The sequence below is a fragment of the Mauremys mutica genome, chromosome 2 (assembly GCF_020497125.1).
Source record: "Mauremys mutica isolate MM-2020 ecotype Southern chromosome 2, ASM2049712v1, whole genome shotgun sequence".
NCBI classification, from domain to species: Eukaryota; Metazoa; Chordata; order Testudines; family Geoemydidae; genus Mauremys; species Mauremys mutica.
In genome coordinates, this window is record NC_059073.1 from 71597289 (window position 1) to 71620708 (window position 23420).

The 23420-nt window shown below is 40.9% G+C and overlaps 1 protein-coding gene across 1 annotated transcript in view; it reads left to right on the top strand.

Annotated features, from left to right (window-relative positions):
• Nucleotides 1–23143, top strand: part of LYPLA1 (lysophospholipase 1) — a 36382-nt gene extending 13239 nt beyond the window's left edge. The window contains exons 4-9 of the mRNA XM_045004811.1: nt 4092–4139; nt 9876–9946; nt 10600–10673; nt 11709–11810; nt 18536–18712; nt 20759–23143. Of these exons, the coding sequence (XP_044860746.1) occupies nt 4092–4139; nt 9876–9946; nt 10600–10673; nt 11709–11810; nt 18536–18712; nt 20759–20812 (526 nt within the window). The 3' untranslated portion in view covers nt 20813–23143. The remainder of the gene's footprint in view (nt 1–4091; nt 4140–9875; nt 9947–10599; nt 10674–11708; nt 11811–18535; nt 18713–20758) is intronic.
• Nucleotides 23144–23420: the final 277 nt, after the last annotated feature.

Genomic DNA, 23420 nt, shown 5'->3' on the forward strand with positions numbered 1-23420 from the left:
TGATCTCCCTCCCACCCTCCAACCCCTCTGTCCCAGCCAGTAGCACTCTCCTGCACACCAAACCCCTCATCCCCAGTCCCACCCCAAGCTCACACCTCCAGCCGTACCCCTCACCCCCCCCAGCCCGGAGCCCTCTCCTGCACCCTGAACTCCACATTTCTGGTCCCACCCCAGAGCCTGCACCCCCAGCCAGACCCTTACCCCCTCCCACACTCCAACCCCAATTTTGTGAGCATTCATGGCCTGCCATACTATTTCCATACCCAGATGTGGCCCTGGGACCAAAAAGTTTGCCCACTCCTGTACTAATCATTGTCCTGGACCTGGCTAGGTACTTTAGGAAGTGCTTGGTTCTGATTGTCCAGACATTTTATTGACTGCTTGGTAAATGTTTTATTTGCCTTTAAAACCTTTTTTTTTTAAATGGGTAAATAAAATAAATCCTGAGCTGTAATCTAACCCCATTGTGCCACTTTAGCACAGGAAAAAAGTGAGAGAGCACGTAGATCTTCCTATCTGAGGATTCCCTCACTTTCATTTATAATAAGGCTCCTTTATATCACTCTGGCAATGTAGGGGCCTTAAAACTTTCACAGGTTTTATGCTCATAGGAGAATTGACTGAGAATGGGAACAGTTAACTAACAATAGGAACATTAACAACATTACTACACAGACAGGCTGCTACATTTGTGCTTCAGAGAATGAGATCAATTAACTAACAGGCAGGCTGCTACATTTCTGCCTCTAGCCTGCCTCGTGCATAATAAAAAGCTGTACCCTTCCATGCCAGCGAGCTGCAGTGGCAAGAGAGGGACAGTCTCTCTCTTTCTCTCCCCCCCCCCCCGTTGCTGTTGGCATTCATGCACGCCGAGCCCCACCACCCCCACCCGATGGTGGTGATCAACCACACAGGCACGCATGCGCAGCCCCTCTCCCCATCTCTGAGACTGCTTCAGATGTCCTGCCTGGGCTGCCAGGGAACAGGCACGTGTCCCCTGGCAGATTATTATTATTATTATTATTATTATTTTGCGTTTTTCTGTGGGGGACACAGGAAAAAAAATGCAGGCCATATGAATTCGCTTAGGAGTAACAGGACTCTACCCTGGCATTAAAACTATAGCTGGCATCTCTTTAACACTTAAAATCAGGGTGAGTAAAAGACCAATCTTGGTCTATTTTAAGAGAAACTCAGATTGTCTGTCCATCCTATGACTTAAATGTTCTTCCTGGGAAGAAGAGCATCTTGCCTCATTAGGGCAAAAGTAGTTGAGAGGCATCCCATGTGGTAGGGTGAGGTGCAGCGCGGCACAGAAGAGCAAAATTGGATGAGGGGGAATCAGTTTACCCAAAATTACAATAAAATATATGGCAGTTTTTATTATCTTATCAGATCAGATCATTGGGCTATCTACAATAGCCTCTTCTGTCTGACAGTTGCCAATACCACATTATTCAGAGGGATGTGGAAGAAACCACATAATGGACAATTAAGATGTAATCTCTGCGCGCACACATTTTTTAGCAGCTGGCTTATTTCCTGAAACATAGGTGTCTGTCCTCTGCAAACACTTGTATAACCTGTCTGAAACAACTGTATTTTCTCATGCCTATAAATGCCTAATTCAGCACTTGGCCTTGACACATTATGACAATTAAGTCCACTGCTAAATTATGCAGTGTGTGGGGTTTTTTTTTTTTTTAAAATCTGACCAGTATCATCATCCTCAGTTTTAAATTTGATGCCTTTCAATTTCAACAGTGTCCCTGGTGGTTTTTGAGGTGGCCTCTACATATTGCCAATGGGATGCTCCTCTTGTGGTTCTTAGCTTTGGAAACTTTATGGAAACCAATACATCATAAGTACTTCATGTGAAATTGAACTTTTGGAGCCAAGTTTGTAAGAGTATGTGTCCTTAATTTCTTGCTGTCTTTAGACAGTTTCAGATGTAAGGACTTTATTTTCCATGCCCAGAGTGACTTTTGGGTTTCAGATCCAAGACTCTCTTCATTTTTAGTGTTAGTGTTGTATTATAGTTAGTTTTTTCTTCTGGGCGCTTTGCTGTTAGCCAAACAGGCTTCCAGGGAGTTGATCAAGAATGGGATTTAAACTTGGTATATTGTGCTTCTCCATGTAAACAGAGGTGGAGATACACACCAACTCTCTTTTAGGCTGGGCAAGCCCATTCCTCATACTACTGTTTGGAAGTAGGACCTTCACACATCATTCCTGCACCAATTGGCAGCAGAGGCCCTGGGCCTTAGCTGATGAGTTCTGAGTATCCAATCCTTGGATCTGACCTATGACTGGCTATCTACCCTTGCACTGGAAGAGAGTATGCTGCCAGGCAAGTTAGATGCAACCCCAGCACTGGAGAATTCTGTACCAGATGGGGGTTGGTGGCTTGCTTACTCTTACAGGTGGAAGATTTCATTGAGGCCAAGAATTGAGCTTTTTGGTGCTAGAATTTCATTAATAGTTACGCTGATTTTGGCTTCTAAGGTACTCTTTGGTCTATGTCTTTGTTCAATGGCTGGAGATTGCTAGGTGTCTAAAAAACCTGGTAATAATCAAGCATCTATTGACCTATTGAGGCTGGAGAATTTCTTGGCACCAAAAAGGATTGTATTCTTGGAACAGACTATTGCAGCTGCTCCCTTGCTGTTGCTGAACTTTTCACTTGGAGGAGGGCCATCAGTTTGTGTTCAAGTAAATGAATCTACCTGCCATCTCAGCTTGTCTCTCAGGTGTCGCACTATTGCAGCCCAGACCTTTCAGGTATCCTAACTTCTTCCAGTGGATCAGAGAACCAGTTCCTTGATGGAATCTTAATTTGTTATTAACATAGCTGATGGACTCATGTTTGAGCCCTTAAAATCTTTTACTAAAGACAGCATGACTACCTCTGTGAGGAGAGAGTTGCACGAGTTTTAATAATTGATCCTATTTTCACCATATTCTTCAGAGATAATCTTCTTACAAATTCATTTCAAATATATAGAAAAAATGGAGATTTCTGTGTGAATCAGACAATTTCATAGTTCTTTCCAAAACTTCATTATTTTCTGGAGGAAACAAGGCTCAACACCCCCCATGTAAAGGGGGTTTTGAGTTTTTTTTTTAAGATATATAGATATAGATATATCTATAGATATAGATAGCTAGAACTGAAGACTTTAGGAAGTCAGACTTCTTGTAGCATAAAGAAAATGCCATTTCCACTTTAGGAGTTGCAAAGTGGAACAGGTTGTACAATGAGTCCTGTTATGATTCAGCTAGGGTGAGAGTGCCTCAGGGTCTTAAAACTCAATATTTTAGGACAAAAGTATCAATGATGTGCCTCCATAATGTTTCCATCGTAAACTACTAGCAGGGCTACTGTGTGGAATTCTGTACATCCCTTTATACATCACTGCTCTCAAATTGGATCTAGATCTGATGTTTGCTTTGGGATACTAAATCTGTAGAGCCCTGCACAGATACAAAATTTGTATCCGCATCCAGTCCACAAAAATGATCTCGTGGATATCCGCATTTGCAAGGATCTATGAATATATTTAATTAGAACTTTTAAATCACTTTTCTTGGGCTTCTGCTGTTTGCTAGACTCCCATAAGTCTGAATGAGCAGAGGCCAATAGTTACTTGTACAAATAATTGAGGTCCTTTGACATTGTGGCGTCTGAATATCTGCTCTACGTGCCCATTCTTTTCATGAGAGCATGTAAATAAAAGTAGCCAATTTTTCTCTGTACCATTCATATGATTCTATTGTCTGTGCTTTTCATAGTCTCTCAGGGCTTTCATTCTGTTCTCAAGGAAGTCAACTAATTATTTTCATCTGCTGCCTCAAAACCCATTGTAGTTCTGCTAAAAGACCAAAATTGGTCTCACTCGTGTTTACCTTCTGTTTTAAAAATGAGAGAGCTGACACGGGTCATGCTTTAAAAATGGGATGAAAATATAGGAAACATCTAGCTTTACAACTTAACCTGAAATCTTGCAGCGATGCAGAAATAGTTATCTGTGTGGTGTTATGTCAACAAACCTTTGTATTAAATTATACCAATATTATTTCTCAATTTCTAGGCCAGTTATGCCAGTTTCTCTGAACATGAATATGGCCATGCCATCTTGGTAAGTACTTTCTGAATTAGAAATAATCATATATAAAGTCCGAAGTGTTTATATTGATTGGACTTAAGGATGAGCTTGAATTGCTAGCTTTAATCAACTGTAAATGCAGAACAAATGTTCTAACAGGTTTCTCATTAATAGTGTCAAACTGTCTCATCAGAAGCAAAAAAGAAATACTAGCTCTGAGAAGAAAGAGAAGTCATCAGACAGGGAAAAGGCAACTTGTTAAAATTTGAAAACCTCAAATGTATAATATACATAATAGTCTTCAATCTGCTTGAAAGTTTGTATTCTTTGTGTGCTTGTTTACTTATGTTCCACTTCTGGTGTGCATGTGCTGTAGCCAGGGGCGGCTCAAGACCCCAGCGCGCCAAGCAGGCGCGTGGGGCGGCCCTTTCCCGGGGGGGCGGCATTTGGCTCCGGTTGAGCTCCCGCCGGCATGCCTGCGGCAGGTCCACCGGAGCCCGGGACGAGCGGACCTGCCGCAGGTATGACTGCGGCGGGTCCCCTCTTCCCGCGGCTCCGGTTGAGCTCCCGCAGGCATGACTGCGGCAGGTCCGCTCGTCCCGGGCTCCGGTGGACCTGCCGCAGGCATGCCAGCGGGAGCTCAACCGGAGCCGCGGGAAGAGGGGACCCGCCGCGGGACCGGGGAAGGGCGGCGCAGCGCACCGCGCTGCTTGGGGCAGCCTACTTTCTAGAGCCGCCCCTGGCTGTAGCTGGGAATGCTTTAGTCAGCTCTATCTTTTGGTCGTACCTGTTCCTTTGATGACCTTGAGCCCTGCTCCCCGAGGGTAGAAAGGGGGTGGAACAAGCAACTGACATTCATTTCCTTTCAGCTGCTCCTGGCTATGAGGTGGACCCAAATAGCAGTGTCCCCACTCCCTTTATCAGTCACCTATTTTATTAGGATTGTGTAAATAGTTATTTAGACTAGGTATTTAGTGTAGTGTTTTTAGTAGTTTTAGCTTTGTTTAGATTTATTTTCTGCCCTTTAAAGGGGGATCTGATATTATGTCAGGACAGAAACCCCCTGTGGGGCTGGTATGCTCATGCATGACACACATTTAAGTTGTCTTTACTTTTTAGGTTCCAGATATGTAAAAGAAAAACATAAGGATTGTAATACCCTCGCCAAGAGGGCAGCTACATCTAGGACAACAGGATGAAGTTGTTCTATTTTGAGAAAAATAGGAGGCCGGTCTCTGAAGCAGGTGGAATATAGAATCACCCAGTCTGGGACAATCCTCAGTGAAAAATGTCCTGGTAACTGCCTTAACCTCCAGGGGTCTGGCTGCTTTTTTCTTCCCATTACAAGAAGCAGTCTTGATATCATACTCAAGTGAAACAGACTGCCACTACTCTATCATCTTTATAAGAGAACATCAGATTTCTCTAAGAAGAAACAATATATACATAGAAAGAGACCTTCATCGACTTCAAATGCTGCGAAGGCTGGCTCAATAGTCTTTTTGATGTGTATATCGAGAGCTGCCAACCAATCTTAGAGGATCTTTATACCTTCCCTACCTCTTTGGGTACCGTTTGCAATATTTTAGGGAACATGGAACAGTATCACCAGCGACAGGTGGAGTACTGGAAATAATTCCAAAGATTACTCTAGTCAATTCCAAGACATTTCCATCCCCAACTCATCTTCCCCATATCTTTTTAGGGACTCCACTCATATGAGTGCCCTTCAACAACAGAGTCTGTTTCTTTTGGCTCTTTGTGATAGAAAGGAGATTTCCGCCCACAGTTGGGGGGGGGAAAGGGTTCTATTTGTGATATTTTCTAGTCCCCCTCAAATTGGGAGATTGGTGTCCAACATTGGATCTGAGATCTGCATTTCTTTGTTTGCCAGTTCAAATTCCTAATGGTAACACTGTCCTTCACACTTCCTTCCCCAGATCTTCTAGATTGGTTTGCAGCTGTAGACCTACAAAATGCGTATTTCCATCCAGCACATAGGAAATACCTGTGCTTTGTAGTGGGCAACACACATAACCAGTACAAAATGCTGCCTTGTGGTTTGTTTAAGGCCCCGAGAACTTTCACTAAATTGTCTGGCCATGGTAGCAGCACATTGCAGAAAGAGAAATGTTTTTACCCATATCTTAATGATTGTTTGGCAGGAGGATTGTTTTCAGATAGATAAACAGTGTTCAGTATGTCATATGTCTGTTGTGCACAGTGGAGTTGAGTGTGAATGTGAAAGTCTCTTTTAATCCAACACAAAAGGTAGACTTTATTGGGGTGCTAATCGATTCCATGATGGCTTACACATACCTGCTGCAGACCAAGTTTGACACCATACTAGAGAGGATAAACCAAGTGGGGAAACAATCCATGTACCACAGCAAGGACATGCGACCTAAAAGCCAAAGACAGCTTCATGTATTCTGACCCCATTCAGCAGACTGCATCCTTATTGTCTTCAGGGATGGTTAGGGATAGCTTATTGCCTGGCTGTTCACAAAATAGATATAGGGGTATGCATCCTTCAAGAAGTTTTGAACTCCCTTATTGAAAGATCCACATCAGGTCTGCAAAGGAATTTTGTTCTCCCTAGCACTTCTCACAAAGTCAACAGTGACCGATGCTTTGTTGTTCGGTTGGGGAGCCCATCTTGACAACTTGATAGTACAGGGTCAGAGGTCTCAGAGAGGGTTGGCTTCATATAAGTGCCCTACAGCTCAGACTGACACAGCTTGTCTGCATGTCCTTTCTATTTCATAACAAAGTTCAGAGTTTACAAAAAGAACATGGTATTGTTGTCAGTTCTTACATAAACAAGGGGGAACCAGATCAATGTGCTCATGCAGGAAAGCAATCCTTCTATGGAATCTGAAGGCAAAATATATAGCTATCTGCACCTTGATCTTCCAGTCCTACACAACACGCCAACAGATATCTAAATATGCATTTTTCTCAGAATCACTTATGGTTCATAAAGGATTCTGTCATCAATGGGGTGCTCCCCTTATGGATCTGTCTGCAACTGAACAGAACATGAAATGCAAAGTGTTTTCTTCCAAGGGAGGACAGTCTGCGATCTCAAGGAGACAATTTCCGAATCCCTTGGACTCAGTGCCTGTTATATGCTTATCCCGCAAATCCTCTGATCTTATGTTTAAAGAAGACAGAACAAGGCCACATTCATCTTAGTAGCACCAGATTTGCCCAGGCAGTACTGGTTCACGGTAATAAGAAATCTCTTGGTAACACCTTCAGTATCTCTACCTCTTCTACCAGACTTAATTACCCAGAACAACAGGACAACTATTCATTCAGATGTGTCATCACTACACTTCATAAAATGGGAACTGTCGGGTAACAGAGTTGAATAATTGTTCTGCTGATGTACAGAGCATATTGATTCAGAGCAGAAAGCAGTCTGAGGACAACTTGTACTGCAAAATGGAGGTGTTTTTCATTCTGGGTTTACCAATATAATCTTTCTCCAAGAGACATCAATCCCTCATCTCTTTGAGTATCTGTTATACTTAAACTCTGGTTAGTTGTTAAGTTTATTCCATGTTCATTTGGCTGATATCTCAGCACAGCATTCACCATCAGAATCCATACAGCTTGTTCATCCTTCAGTTTAAAAGTTTTTGTGAAAGGTTTAAGGGGATTTCTTTTTATTAAAACAGTTCCATCCTCCATTTGAACCATTAGCCTTGTGCTCGTTATTCCATTTGTCTGAAGACTGAATTTCTGTTTGCAATCACATTGACACTCAGGGTCTGAATTGCAAGCTGTCATGCCAGGACCACAGTATATGACTTCTCACAGGGATAAAATTGCACGTTAGCCTCACCCTACATCTCTACTCAGAGTAATCCCTTAATTTTCATTTAAATAAGTCCATTAATTTGTGTCCTCAAAGCCTCATCCAAGGGCAAGGCTGTTCCAGATTTTGGATGTCCTCTATGCTTTTTCCTTTTATTTAACTCTAACAAGACCATTCAGGCACTCCCATAATCTGTCTGTCTGTTGTCAAGAGCTTCAGTGGTCAGGCAGTCTCAACTCAGAGAATTTCTAATTGGGTGTGACACTGCATAAAGTTACTTTATGGGGTGGTCAATTTAGAACTCAGGTCATGTTAGCTCATATTCTACCACAGACCACTTCTGGAGCCTCTTCTAGGGGGAATACCCATAGCTGATATATGTAGAGCTTCTATTTGGAATATTATACATACATTCCCTAGTGATTACTTTTTCATTCAGGTACCTTGTTCAGATGCCCCATTTGAGAGGGCTATGTTGCAGTTTTTATTTTATTAGAGGAGAGCACTAGAATTTATTTATTATATACTGTTTGGGAGTCACCAGAAGTAGAACACACACAAACAAGCAGTCAAACTATAAAGGAAAGTTACTTACCTTTAGTAACCGGAGTTCTTTGAGATGTGTTTGTGTGTTCCATGACCGACCTTCCTTTCCCCACTACTGCTGAGTCTTATAGCCTGGGCTTGAGAGTGGCATGGGAAGTGAGGTTTGGTTGTTTGCTCTGCCTGCTTTCTGTACTGGGGAGAGGGGACAGGGCTTGATGTCATCAAAGGAGTAGATGCCGCCAATGGACTTTGTTGATTAAAATGTTCCAACCTCCAGCACATGGAGTGCATACACATCAGAAATGGAACACATGTAAACACCACAGCTCATACTCCAGTTACTAAAAGTAAGTAATTTTCCTTTAATTATTTGTTGTGAAAACAGGAACAAAAATCCCTGGAATTATTACACCGCTACCTCAATATAATGCCACCCAATATAATACGAATTTGGATATAACGCGGTAAAGCAGTGCTCCAGGGGGGCGGGGCTGCGCGCTTTGGTGGATCAAAGCAAGTTCAGTATATCACGGTTTTACCTATAACGCGGTAAGATTTTTTTGGCTCCCAAGGACAGTGTTATATCGAGGTAGAGGTGTATTTACTACTAGTAATGGGTGGTATTGTTTTGTGGACAATTAACTGTTTAAAAAAGTGGTTTCTGATTTCTTTTAGAATGGAAGCTCCAATAGAAAATCGTATTGAAACCCATATTTTTTTACTTTAAAGTGAGGATGTGAATTGTTATGTAAATCTTCCCCCTCTTGATTTTTTTCTTCAATTTTTTTTTAGCTTTTCTATATTAGCTGAAAGAATTGTTTAATTCTCAGCATATGCCTGCTAATATTTGGACAAAAGTATTACAAAGAATATATTGCCTGCCTCTTAAATATCAAAATGCTGAACTGTTTTATTTTGACAAGGTAGAAGAGGGCAAAATTCTTAAGAGATTATAGTTGGTTGAGAAGTTGAAGGTTTTTTTTAATTCCCACTAAAAGATTTCTCAATATGTTTAGTATAAATTACAGGTGCAGCTCTACCATATAGTGCAGCAACTAAAATAAAAATTGTATAGTTGAGCATCTAATTCCTTGTGCCATAAACCATTAGATTAAATCAAATTAAATATGCTTAAACTCTTAAGATCAGTCATTTCTGGGCTCTGATATGTGAGTATTTGTATAACTACTGTTTACAAGGTGTAAACTGATTGAGCCTATAGCTTAACACAAGGTTGAGCCTATTCTTAATAATCTGTAGAATAATAAAATGATGTGTGTAAAAAGTGATCATTAGTAAATCTTCTCATTACTGTTTGAATGGTTATGTCAGTGTACAAAGGTGTGTTAGTTCCCTCGTGAAAAAACGTTATATAATTGTGTTCTTTTTCTTTTAAGGTTTGATATTATTGGACTCTCTCCAGACGCACAGGAAGATGAAGCTGGGATCAAGCAGGCAGCAGAGCATGGTACATTTATGAGTATTTTTAATGTATCTTCCAATTTTTTTAAATGGGTTTTTGCCAGATGATAGATATAATGTATAAAATGTGTACATATATGAAACGACTTCATTTTCAGTTGTTTTCTCATTAGCCAAGTTAGAAACTGACATTAAATGATGATTTAAAATGGTGAAGTCGCTGATAGTATATTGTCTGTTTTGTTAAATAAATAATTTTAAGTTTCTTAAATTGTGTGGGTGAATTTAGTGGCTCATTTATTAGTCTTTGTATTCCCACATGCATGCCTATTGCCCACTAAATTAGGAACCTTCTAGAAAGTACAGCCCACTGAAGCCACACAAGCATGCTTATGACTCCAAATGCTCAAAGGTCACCACCGATTCTGCACTTGGACTTTCATGTGACTCTGACCCAACAGTTTCTATTTTGGTACCAGCACTTCTGACCTTGCATGAACTGCTGGTGTCTATAGCACCAGAATTCTTGACCTTGAACTTTTGGTCCAGAGTGTTTTGCTTGGGCAATACTCCATCAACTTCCCTTCTGCCAGCTTTCCCTTGACACAGGGGAGATTAATACTGCCTTATACCACCTCTTTTTCTGAACTCCCCTCAGAACTGCTATGTATTAATTACTGGACTTCATTTGACTTGCAGTTAAAGTACTGATAGATCAGGAAGTGAAGAATGGAATTCCTTCTAACAGAATAATTTTGGGAGGCTTTTCTCAGGTAAGGTACTTGTCAGGAAGGGAGTTTCAGTTTCTTTGTTGGAGGGAAGTTGAAGTTGTCTCCTTGGAACTGGGAAATCCTGTTAACGAGCAGATGGTGGTAGTCATTTCTGAAAATAAGGCCTTTAGTTTCTACTTACTTCCAAAAGGCCACAAAAGTAATTATTTTCCGACTCTAAAAATCAACTTAGTGAAAAATGAGTTTACATACTACAAAACTACTATTTAAAGTAATATTAAAATAATTTAAGTTTAAGATGAATAGTAACTGCAGGGATTAGTTCTAAAATTTCCATGTCATTTTGATTCTGTAAGGCATCTGCTTTTTTTTTTTCCAGAAATAAATTTTAATCTGAGTCTCTATTTTATGTAGTTAATAGAAGATCTGAACTTCAGAAGGAAGGAATTATTATTTCCTGAATGAGTTGTCAAAGGTCTGCGGTAGACTTTTTGTTGTCCTGTGATAAACTGGTTAATAAGAATATACAAAAACTAATGTGAACAAAGCTCCTATCCTGCTTTTCCTTTTCATTTGCCTTCAGATGCTAACAGGTAGAGGAATGAAAGTGTTAACTACTGTCATGTACCTTATTGCATTATATGGTTTTAAAGTGGCTGGGTCAGACAAATGACTAGGAAAGAGAGAACTGTCGTCATGGGAAGTGAAATTTTCTTTTGGCTTGCATATCATCAAGGGAATTAAACAAATTTGTTCTGTAGTCTCCTTTTAAAACAACAACAAAAATGATGCTGCCACAAATCAGGAAGAATACAAGATTTCAGATTTAGTTTGCAATTATCAGAACAGTGCTGTCATTTTACTTGTAAACTGAACAGATTTGATCTAGAATAATTGAAACACAATAAGGATGGAGTCACCTGATTATTTTTAGAAGTACTTTTCAGAGCCATCAGTTGAAATTGGAAAATATTGTTTGTAAATATAAGAGGCCACAAATCCTGAAGTAATGGTGATAACTATTTAATTTAAATGTTTAACTTTACCATTGTAATAGTTTTTACATTTCTTGATTAGGGAGGTGCCTTGTCATTGTATTCAGCTCTTACAACACATCAGAAATTAGCAGGAGTCATAGCACTCAGTAGTTGGCTTCCACTACGGACCTCTTTTCCACAGGTATTTGTACTACTTTCTTAAACATAACTCAGTCTTCAGTGAGCTAATTGAAGTTGAACATTGGAACATATTTTTTCACTTTCATTACACTGTAGCCACAGACTAACCCCTCCCACCCCCATCCCCCACTAGATAGAAATTACGTACGGTAATTACGTAAACAATTCTTTAAATATGTCCATAGACTAAGGTTTTGTCTACACCAGCATTTTTTTCAGCAAAACTTTTGTGTCTCAGGGGTGTGAAAAAATGCACCCTTGACTGATGTAAGTTTAAGATAAAAGTGCCAGTGTGGACAGCGCTATGTCTGCGGGAGAGCTCTCCCGCCGGCATATAGCAGCTACTTACAGTGGTGCAGCTGCAGCAGTGCCATTGTAAGGTCTATAGTACAGTAACTCCTCACTTAGTCGTCCCGGTTAACGTTGTTGTTTCGTTGTTATGTCGCTGAACAATTGGGGAACATGCTTGTTTAAAGTTGCGCAATGCTCACTTATAATGTCATTTGGCAGCTGCCTGCTTTGTCCACTGCTTGCAGGATTCTCTGGAAGAACAGCCCCTCCTTGTGGGGATTAGAACTGGGCAGGGTGTCTGGCAACCCCCTCCTCCCCGTTCAGCTCCCATAAATTCCCTGTAAGGTATGTGTCTCAGCAGCTGCCCAGCAGCAGTTCAGCTGTCCCTCCCCACACTGTCGTGCTGCTCCTGCCCTGCCCTCTTCCTTGGAGCTGCTCCCTGGAGCTTCCTGCTTGCTGGGGGAGGAGGGGAGAGAAGTGCTGATATCAGGATGTCCCTCTGCCCTCCCCCCCCCAACCCGTCTCCACAAAGCGGAGGAGTGGGGACAGGGCTCTGGGACAGAAAGGAGGGAGCTTGCTGGAAGCTGTTGCTTCCCATCTGAACTGGGTGATCTGCTTAAAAGGGCAACATACTTGAAGTGGGGTCAGTGTACTTACAGGGGCAATGCACGTCTCTCTCTTTCTCTCTGTCTCTCTCTCACTCATGCGCGCACACACACACAGAGCACTTTGGAAAGTCAGCCCTGCATGTGCTGTCAGGAGGAGGGAGTGGTGCGCTCCAGCTGGATAGCGTGGGCTCATCATCATGTTCAGTTTTTGCAGGGAAGTGTTTGCAGCCACTGCCCTGCATCTTTTGTGTTTCCGCCCTCTTGCCTCAGTCCATGTTGCCTTGTAGAGTGTGAGGCTACATTAACAACAGCGTATTAACCCTTGAGGGCTCAGCCGAGTGCTAGTTCATCATTTAGCAGCAAGGCATTCCCTGGGAAATATTCCACTCTCTGACTCCACCACCTCAACCAAGCTTCGCAATCATTCATTGCTGTGTACAATATTAAATTGTTTGTTTAAAATTGTTTAAAACTTATACTGTACATGTATATAATGTCTTTTGTCCGGCAAAATTTTTTTCCCTTGGACCTAGCCCCCCCTCCCCATTTACATTAATTCTTATAGGGAAATTGGATTCACTTAACATCGTTTCGCATGAATTCACATTTTTCAGGAACATAACTACAACATTAAATGAGCAATCATAGGATTCGAAGGGACCTCAGGAGGTCATCTAGTCCAACCCCCTGCTCAAAGCAGGACCAATTCCCAACTAAATCATCCCAGCCAGGGCTTTGTCAAGCCTGACCTTAAAAACCTCTAAGAAAGGAGATTCCACCACCTCCCTAGGTAACCCATTCCAGTGCTTCACCACCCTCTTAGTGAAAGTGTTTTCCTAATATCCAACCTAAACCACCCCCACTGCAACTTGAGACCATTATTCCTTGTTCTATCATCTGCTACCACTGAGAAAAGGCTAGAGCCATCCTCTTTGGAACCCCCTTTCAGGTAGTTGAAAGCAGCTATCAAATCCCCACTCATTATTCTCTTCTGCAAACTAAATAATCCCAGTTCCCTCAGCCTCTCCTCATAAATCATGTGCCCCAGCCCCCTAATCCTTTTTGTTGCCCTCCGCCGGACTCCTAATTTTTCCACATCTTTCTTGTAGTGTGGGGTCCAAAACTGGATACAGTACTCCAGATGAGGCCTCACCAATGCTGAATAGAGGAGAATGATCATGTCCTCAATCTGCTGGCAGTGCTCCTACTTATACAGCCCAAAATGCCATTAGCCTTGGCAACAAGAGCACAGTGTTGACTCATATCCAGCTTCTCGTCCACTGTAACCCCTAGGTCCTTTTCTGCAGAACTGCTGCCTAGCCACTCGGTCCCTAGTCTGTAGTAGTGCATGGGATTCTTCCTTTCTAAGTGCAGTATTCTGCACTTGTCCTTGTTGAACCTCATCAAATTTCTTTTGGCCCAGTCCTCTGATTTGTCTAGGTCCCTCTGAATCCTATCCCTACCCTCCAGTGTATTTACCATTCCTCTCAGTTTAGTGTCATCTGCAAATTTGCTGAGAGTGCAGTCCACACCATCCTCCAGATCATTAATAAAGATATTGAACAAAACCGGCCTCAGGACCGACCTTTGGGGCACTCTGCTTGATACCGGCTGCCAACTAGACCTGGAGCCATTGATCACCACCCATTGAACCAATGATGTAGCCATCTTTCTATCCACCTCGTCTGCTCCAGTGCTCCAGATGGCTGTGGAGCAGATATATGGGAGATTCCATTCTCCTGAAGTTGTTGGTGCATCAAACATGCTAACCCAACATCCATTCCAGCAGGGGGTTAAATTTTACATGCATCCTCAAGGGTCCTTTTGTTTAGCAGTTTCCTTTACTCCTTCGTTAAATTTTTGTGTGTTTGCTGGCTGACATATCTGGTCACCTCCCCTAACTCTTGCAACTTTTTGGGATTAAAAATACCACTACCATCTCCTGTCACCTCAGTAGCAGTCTTGGAATAGACTAGATGGAAGATAAACAAAAATAGATCTGGGACTAGGGTTTTTTATTTCAAAAGGGCTAACTTTAAAGAATTAAGGAAATTAGTTAGGGAAGTGGGTTGGACTGAAGAACTTGTGGATCTAAAGGCGGAGAAGGCCTGGAATTACTTCAAGTCAAAGTTGCAGAAACTGTCAGAAGCCTGCATCCCAAGAAAGGGGGAAAAAATCATAGGCAGGAGTTGTAGACCAAGCTGGATGAGCAAGCATCTCAGAGAGGTGATTAAGAAAAAGCAGAAAGCCTACAAGGAGTGGAAGATGGGAGGGATTAGCAAGGAAAGCTACCTTATTGAGGTCAGAATATGTAGGGATAAAGTGAGAAAGGCCAAAAGCTATGTAGAGTTGGACCTTGCAAAGGGAATTAAAACCAATAGTAAAAGGTTCTATAGCCATATAAATAAGAAGTGGGACTGCTAAACACTGAGGATGGAATGGAGGTTAAGGATAATCTAGGCATGGCCCAATGTCTAAACAAATACTTTGCCTCAGTCTTTAATGAGGAGCTTAGGAATAATGGTAGGATGACAAACGGGAATGAGGATATGGAGGTAGATATTACCACATCCACGGTAGAAGCCAAACTCAAACAGCTTAATGGGACAAAATCGGAGGGCCCAGATAATCTTCATCCAAGAATATTAAAGGAACTGGCACATGAAATTGCAAGCCCAGTAGCAAGAATTTTTAATGAATCAGTAAACTCAGGGGTTGTACCATACGACTGGAGAATTACTAACATAGTTCCTATTCTTAAGAAAGGGAAAAAAAGTGATCCGAGTAACTATAGGCCTGTTAGTTTGACATCTGTAGTATGTAAGGTCTTGGAAAAAATTTTGAAGGAGAAAGTAGTTAAGGACATTGAGGTCAATGGTAATTGGGACAAAATACAACATGGTTTTACAAAAGGTACATCGTGCCAAACCAACCTGATATCCTTCTTTGAGAGGGTAACAGATTTTTTAGACAAAGGAAACGCAGTGGATCTAATTTACCTCGATTTCAGTAAGGCATTTGATACGATTCCACGTGGGGAATTATTAGTTAAATTGGAAAAGATGCGGATCAATATGAAAATTGAAAGGTGGATAAGGAACTGGTTAAAGGGAAGACTACAATGGGTCATATTGAAAGGTGAACTGTCAGGCTGGAAGGAGGTTACCAGTGGAGTTCCTCAGGGATCAGTTTTGGGACCAATCTTGTTTAATCTTTTTATTACTGATCTTGGCACAAGAAGTGAGAATGTGCTAATAAAGTTTGCGGATGACGCAAAGCTGGGAGGTATTGCTAACACAGAGAAGGACCGGGATATCATACAGGAAGATCTGGATGACCTTGTAAACTGGAGTAATAGTAATAGGATGAAATTTAATAGTGAAAAGTGCAAGATCATGCATTTACGGATGAATAACAAGAATTTTAGTTACAAATTGGGGACACATCAGTTGGAATTAACAGAGAAGGAGAAGGACCTCGGAGTATTGGTTGATCACAGGATGACTATGAGCCGCCAATGTGATATGGCCATTAAAAAAAGCTAATGTGGTTTTAGGATGCATCAGGCGAGGTATTTCCAGCAAAGATAAGGAGGTGTTAGTACCGTTACTGGCAAGACCTCATCTGAAATACTGTGTGCAGTTCTAGTCTCCCATGTTTAAGAAGGATGAATTCAAACTGGAACAGGTACAGAGAAGGGCTAGGATGATCCGAGGAATGGAAAACCTATCTTATGAAAGGAGACTCAAATAGCTTGGTTTGTTTAGCCTAACCAAAAGGTTTATAGGGGATATGATTGCTCTTTATAAATATCAGAGGGATAAATATTAGAGAGGGAGAGGAATTATTTAAGCTTAGTACCAATGTGGACACAAGAACAAATGGATATAAACTGGACACTAGGAAGTTTAGACTTGAAATTAGACGAAGGTTTCTAACCATTAGAGGAGTGAAGTTCTGGAACAGCCTTCCAAGGGGAGTAGTGGGGGCAAAAGACATATCTGGCTTCAAGACTAAGCTTGATAAGTTTATGGAGGGGATGGTATGATGGGATAGCCTAATTTTGGCAATTGATCTTTGATTATCAGCAGGTAAGTATGGCCAGTGGTCTGGATGGGATGTTAGATTGGGGTGGGATCTGACTTACTACAGAGAATTCTTTCGTGGGTGCTGGCTGGTGAGTCTTGCCCACATGCTCAGGGTTTAACTCATGGCTATATTTGGGGTCAGGAAGGAATTTTCCTCCAGGGCAGATTGGCAGAGGCCCTGGAGGTTTTTCGCCTTTCTCTGCAGCATGGGGCACAGGTCACTTGCTGGAGGATTCTCTGCAGCTTGAGGTCTTCAAACCACAATTTGAGGACTTCAGTAACTCAGACATAGGTTAGGGGTTTGTTACAGGAGTGGGTGGGTGAGATTCTGTGGCCTGCATTGTGCAGGAGGTCAGACTAGATTACCATAATGGTCCCTTCTGACCTTAAAGTCTGAGTCTATGAATGGGGGCAGGCAGGAGAGGAGATATTCTCTTTAGTATGCTTCTAGTCTATAAAAATTGAATGGCATGTGAATGTTTAAATAACCTTTACCAGATGAGGTGGCTACTAGTTTAAGCTTCAAGAGCCAAAATTGCATTGGTAATGAGTAATAATACGTCGGATATATTGGTATCAATCCAGAAGATGCTTGCCCTATGTCAGCATTTGAGAACAATTTAGTTTTGCTTATATTAAATATTTTTGCTAAACATTCTTTTTAAAGCTGTTACTTAATTCACTACTTAATTTACATTTCAAATAACGGTATTTATAGCCTAAAATAGTTTTGTGCAAACATTTCAAGTGGTATGTATTTTGTTTGAATTCCTTCTAGTACAGAATATTTTGGGGGCATGGAGGAAGCAGTGTGTAAATGGAATACGTTATCCCTGTTGTAATTACATTAATTCAAAGATAGACTGGAAAGTTTGGTGTTGTCATAGTGTTATCAGTGTTAGTGCATACAATACCCATCGTAAACAACTTCCTGAAGGGGGGAGGGGGAAGCTGAGCACTCAGTAGTATCGGAGTGCCTCACAAATATACCTTACTTCCTTTGTGAGATACAGTATTATCCCCATTTTACAGATGGGAAACTGAGACAGAAAGATATTCACTGTGTGTGGTCTTGCATAGTGGCTAATCAGCAGATTCAGAACAACTCAAGACCTCCTGACTCCCAACTCAGTGTTCATTCCTCCAGACAATTGCTGCTAGAGTTGCTGAACATCCTCAGTGGCTGTCGATTTCAGTGGCAGTTGACTACTCTATAATTCTAAAAATTGGTCCTTGGTTGTGTCTAGGTGGGCACTTGGGAAATAAGGAATGCACAGTTAGTGCCACCTACAAAAATTCTGATTTTAAATCACTTTCCCAGTGTCATAAGTTAAGCCTGTAGGATAGAACCAAGTTCGTCTAGGAAATGAACTTCCTTACCACCCATTCTCTTCCTGTAGTCCATTAACTTATTCTATACACAATTTCTGCCTTTGAGTTCTAGAAGATGTTTTACTTTCCCAGAAATTGTGCTTTAAAAGAATTCTAATTCTGTAATCAATTAAATGATTATTTAAAAATAGTACTAACATATTTGTAATTATTCTATTTTATTACATAGTAGATAATAGATATAAAATTTAGAATAACATGAACTTGCAGACCATTCAGTGTTTCTTTTTTCTGTCCAAACTCTGCTCAGTATCATTATATTGTTTGTTCTATAGCCTCATTTTACCTTGAATGAACTAATCTTATGCAATTTCATGCCCCTCCCCCCCCCCTTATTTTTTGGACAGGGTGCTATCAGTGGTGTAAACAAAGATATTCCTATTCTTCAGTGCCATGGGGACTGTGACCCTTTGGTTCCTCTGATGTTTGGTTCCCTCACTTTTGAGAAGCTAAAGAGTCTGATAAATCCAGTCACTGTAACCTTCAAGACTTATTCGGGCATGATGCATAGCTCATGTATTGAGGTAATGTTCTAAATGAAAACAGGAATTGTTTTCAGAGAATTCTTCCTTTAAATGTTCCCTCAAAGCAGGAAAAAAGGTGAACCACAATGCTCATTTTCAAGGAAAACAAATGTTTTTGAGTGACTAATAATTTGAGGATGCTGCTATAATTAATAATTACCCTGGGCTGAACAAACCATGAGGCCAGGATTGTTTATTAGTTAACATAAATTTCTTTCAAAAATATTGTCCACACTAGTCAGTTCTTATAATGAATTTATTAAAATACTCTTGTTTTTCATTTAATGGAAAAAAATGAAAACTACAGGAAACAAAATGAGTTGTTAAATTCCCTACAGTCAAGATTTAAAAAAAAAACAAAAACCTCATGGGCCTTTTTGAGTTCTTCCTCCTTCTCCTTTCCTGCAGGTGAGCAGGATTTTTCTTCCCAGAGTGATTGCAGAATATTTGTTTACATTGTTTCAAGTGAATTGGAAGAGGGGTTTGAATTCTCACAATGTAAACACTATGTATTAATTATTCTGGGAGAAAAAACCTTGCTGGCCTCCATTCAGGGAGTTGGCGTAGGAGGGATAGAAGGAATTAAGAGTAATAAATCAAAAGATGTTAACTACAAAACAAAAATGAAAAAAGCAGAAAAGAGGTAGTCTTTCTAAAGGCTTTTACTGCTCTGTTCAGGCTACTACTAATTCTTTTTTGACTCAGTGGCAGAAGCAGAGCTGCCACAAGGTCACGGAGTCTGCCCTACTTCCCAGCAACAGAAACTCATGTAAGCGGGGAAATGGTCCCGCTGTTGTGGAGAACTTTTCTGGCTTCTGCACTACCCTGGTGAGGTGGGCTAGCGAAAGGATCCGAGTCCTTGCTCCCACTTCCTTTACCCAGAGGCCTCCCTGCCCTTGAGGACTCCCCTTCCACTCTCCTGTCTTGCAGAGTCCTTGTAACCCTGACAAGGCTGGGCCCAGGATTCCTGGGGGGCTCGACCCCCAACCCTTCTGTGGTCACCTAGGACAGGGGCTAGGGTGTCCCTACTCCAGGGTACTCTCTCTGCACTGGGCACCTCCCTGACCCACTGATCATTTAATACAATTTAAAGCAAATACTAGTTGTTTAACAATTAATTTAAAAAAAGAATAAGGAAAAATGGGACAGGTTAAAGAAACACATCACCCCGCTCTGTGGCAGGGAACATCACAAACTGTGTCTCTGGAATGTCAGGGCAGTTCAGTCTGTTCCTTGTAGGTCCCAGGCCTCCTTCTCAGGCCCTGGCTGTGCCGCAGGGATGCTGCGGGTTGGACACTTGCTCTGGCGGTGGCCACACGCTCTCAGGCTCTAAGCAGCAGGACCCTTCTTCCCAGGGTCGCCCCCACCCTGTCCGGGTTACGATCCCCCTCCAAGTCTGGCCTGCGGAGCCTCTTGGCTGAGGCATCTCCCTGTGCTGGGCACTCTGCCCAGGGTCCCCCTCACCCTCCCCAGCTGCTCACCACACCCAGCTCCGGACTGCTCCAAACAGTTGCTGCTGCTGCTCTGCCTTCAGTTCCCTGGGCTGCTTCTCTGGCCCCTCTGGCTCTGGTTGCTACAGCTCCCCAACAGGCCAGTGGGGAGCACAATATTAATTATTTCAGCTCTCGATGATGGAAACTTTCACTAATCAAGGTTCTCTTTGTTATGGTGGATTAATTAATGAGTAACAGTGTGTGGCATTCTTCAGGTCACGTGGATCTCTATAACCACACTGGATAGCTAGATTCTCTCAGCACTTTATGGAGAGAGGAGCTTTCTCTCGTCCTTGACTCTTTATTTGCCTCCTCTGAGTAAAGTAATTCAAAGAGTATTATGCTCTTGATAAACTAATCTGTCCCAGTTAGTTGAATTCTGCAGAGGGATAAGTATTACATTGAGGTATAAGAAATCTAATTATATGCTCAATTTGTAGCTCAGTTGCTTGTAGTAACTGCAGTATTGAAATACTAATTTAGTAAGATAGCTAATTGCTGAAAAATATCTTAGTTGAACACTTGTCTAATGCATAATTTTGTTCTTGAACAGGAGATGATGGATGTAAAGCAGTTCGTTGACAAACACCTACCGCCAGTTGATTGACAAGATTTGAGATGCCTTCTGTATAAAAACACCAGCATCAACTTTGGTAGAATGTGTTAATCTTTTCACATGCCCAGTTCAAAAGCATTATTTCTACACCTATTGTGTTGCAAATGTATACCAAGTACAAGGACTAAGTAGTATATTTCACAAGAAACAGTAATCTTTCAAGTAAATCATACACTGGTGGGATTATAGGGAATGAGACAGCTAGATAGTGTGTCAGAATGTATCTGAGAATACAATTTTAAGATGTTTTTTATTTGATTGCACCATTTTTAAAGCAGTCATATGGCTAATTAAACTCATTTTGGTTAAATGAGCTGTTTAAACATGACCAGATTGGTATGCTTGGGATATGATGTATTTCTAATACTTGTTGAAAGTATATTAAGATATCCTGATATATATATCTTGTACATAAAATATGCAACATGTAAAACACAAGAGGCATGTGATGGGGGAATGAGTATTAGTGAGGATAAAGCTTTAAATGTTAATGGTTTAAACATTGCTACTGCATGTGAAAAGGGTGGTTCTCTTATCTACAAATGAATACATATCAATAAGACTAGTTATAGCATTTATTCCAGTGTAGTTTTTAACCTTAGAAATAGTGTCAGGAAAGAAAACACTTGCTATCTCATACACCCTCTCCCTCCAAAAATGGGTTGGCATCACAGAAACTAAGGGGACTCAGCTGTTTGTCACTAGACCTGTGTTTTCCACTCATCACAATTTGGTGGTAGCTCACGTTTATTAGTGTAAATTGATCTCAGATGCCGACTCATGAAACTGAGGTTTAAAAAAAAAAATACATAAAACATTTCCATTTTAAAATTCTTGTTTTCATGTTGCATATTTTTCCCACACTGGAACCCTCATGGGTTTTGTCTTGTGTAGCTTGCTAAATTTTTTTAGAAATATTGACAATGTATTTTACATGGGCAATTCAAGTGTCTTGTTTTATTTTTCTGCTTTGCTCCAGAATAATCAACTGGAAAAGCAATGCAGATATTGCACACAAATTATGGGTATTGTTGCAGACTCATCTACAACACTGGTATTAACTACTTTTTATTTCCTAAGTGCTGCAGTATGAATGTAATATGGAATTGTAATAACTTAGTCATTATAGTGAGAAACTGCCAACTGTTTTTTCTTTACTTTGATTGCATGTTCATCATGGGATGTCAGCTTCTGTCTAAAAAGAAAATATGACATGTATGACTTTCCACACATGCCCTAGAATATTCTAGGAATATGAAAATGGGTCCTGTCAAACCTTTGAAACAGAAGGACTTCTATATCTCATGGAAGTTGCAATTTTGAGAATTCATGGTATAATAGAAACTGATGATACAAGTTCAGCAATAGAATAACTATGCTGAAATGGTGTCCCGCAAATAGAAAACTAGAGATGAAAGAGATAATTTTGGCAGAAAGATGAAATGGATGATCAATATAGGATTCCTTCCTAACTTACTTTATAGTATTTTGTTCAATCAAGTTTTAAGTGTCTGATGTTGTGGGGTACCTAATACATCTTATTTTGGGAAATTATTTCCAGATAGCCTGAATTTTCCTTTTAATTTCATCCCATCACCCCAGTAACTACATACTTCTCAGCATATCAAACTAAATAGGATATTTCTCCATTTAATGTTTGCACACTTCAGCTATTTGGAGACTCTCATGCCCCCTTCTTAGCCAATATATACATATATTTTAACTTTAATGCTTGCTCATAAGTCACTCTTCCTCCCCCAACTATTCTTCTCTAGACATCCTCCAATTCATCTTTCTGGTAGTGTGGTGCCCAGAAGAGTACAATATTCCTGTTTTGGTCTCCCCCAAATTGTAATATTGTACTTCCTAGCTCAGAAACATGATCCCAAAACTGCATTTGCTCCTTTTACAATCGTTTCACATTGCAAACTCATATTTAGCTTGCTTACCACTGTAATCCCTAGTTCTTCCATTATTCCTGCTTCTTGACCCTTTCTCTGTCATGTGTGTTGAATGATTTCTTCTCAGTATAAACTTGTCTCTTCCAAAATTGTCTGTGCACATTTCTAATCTCCAAGTCCTTTCCTGTTATTTCCTGTACCACTTGCAGTGCCTCTGGTTTAGTAGCTGTTAACTTCATTAACAAAGATATTAAAATTAGACTAGTTTTAGCTCTGTTCCCTGTTGTATCCCACAGTGTTTTCCCCAACTTTATACATTACGGTCCACTGTTAACTTTTGTTTACAATGTGTAGCCAGTTTGTTGTCCTCAAGTGTACAAGTCAGCTTGAATTAATTTTCCATTAAAACACATTGTCACTATCAAATGCTCTACTAAAACTGAATACTAATATTGGATCTACTGCATTGTGTGCTAATTTTGTCCAAATATCCAGTCATATCTAACCAGATTTATCTTTATGCAGTAATGCTACACTGCTGCTTGTTACCATTTAGGGCAGTGGACACCAACCCGTAGATCACGATCAACTGGTCAATCCTGGAGACTCTCCCAGTTGATCGCGATCTCTGGCTGTTGAAAGTCTGGTGGTGGAGTGGGGCTGCCGCTAACGCAGGCTCCCTCCTTGCCCTGGCTCCA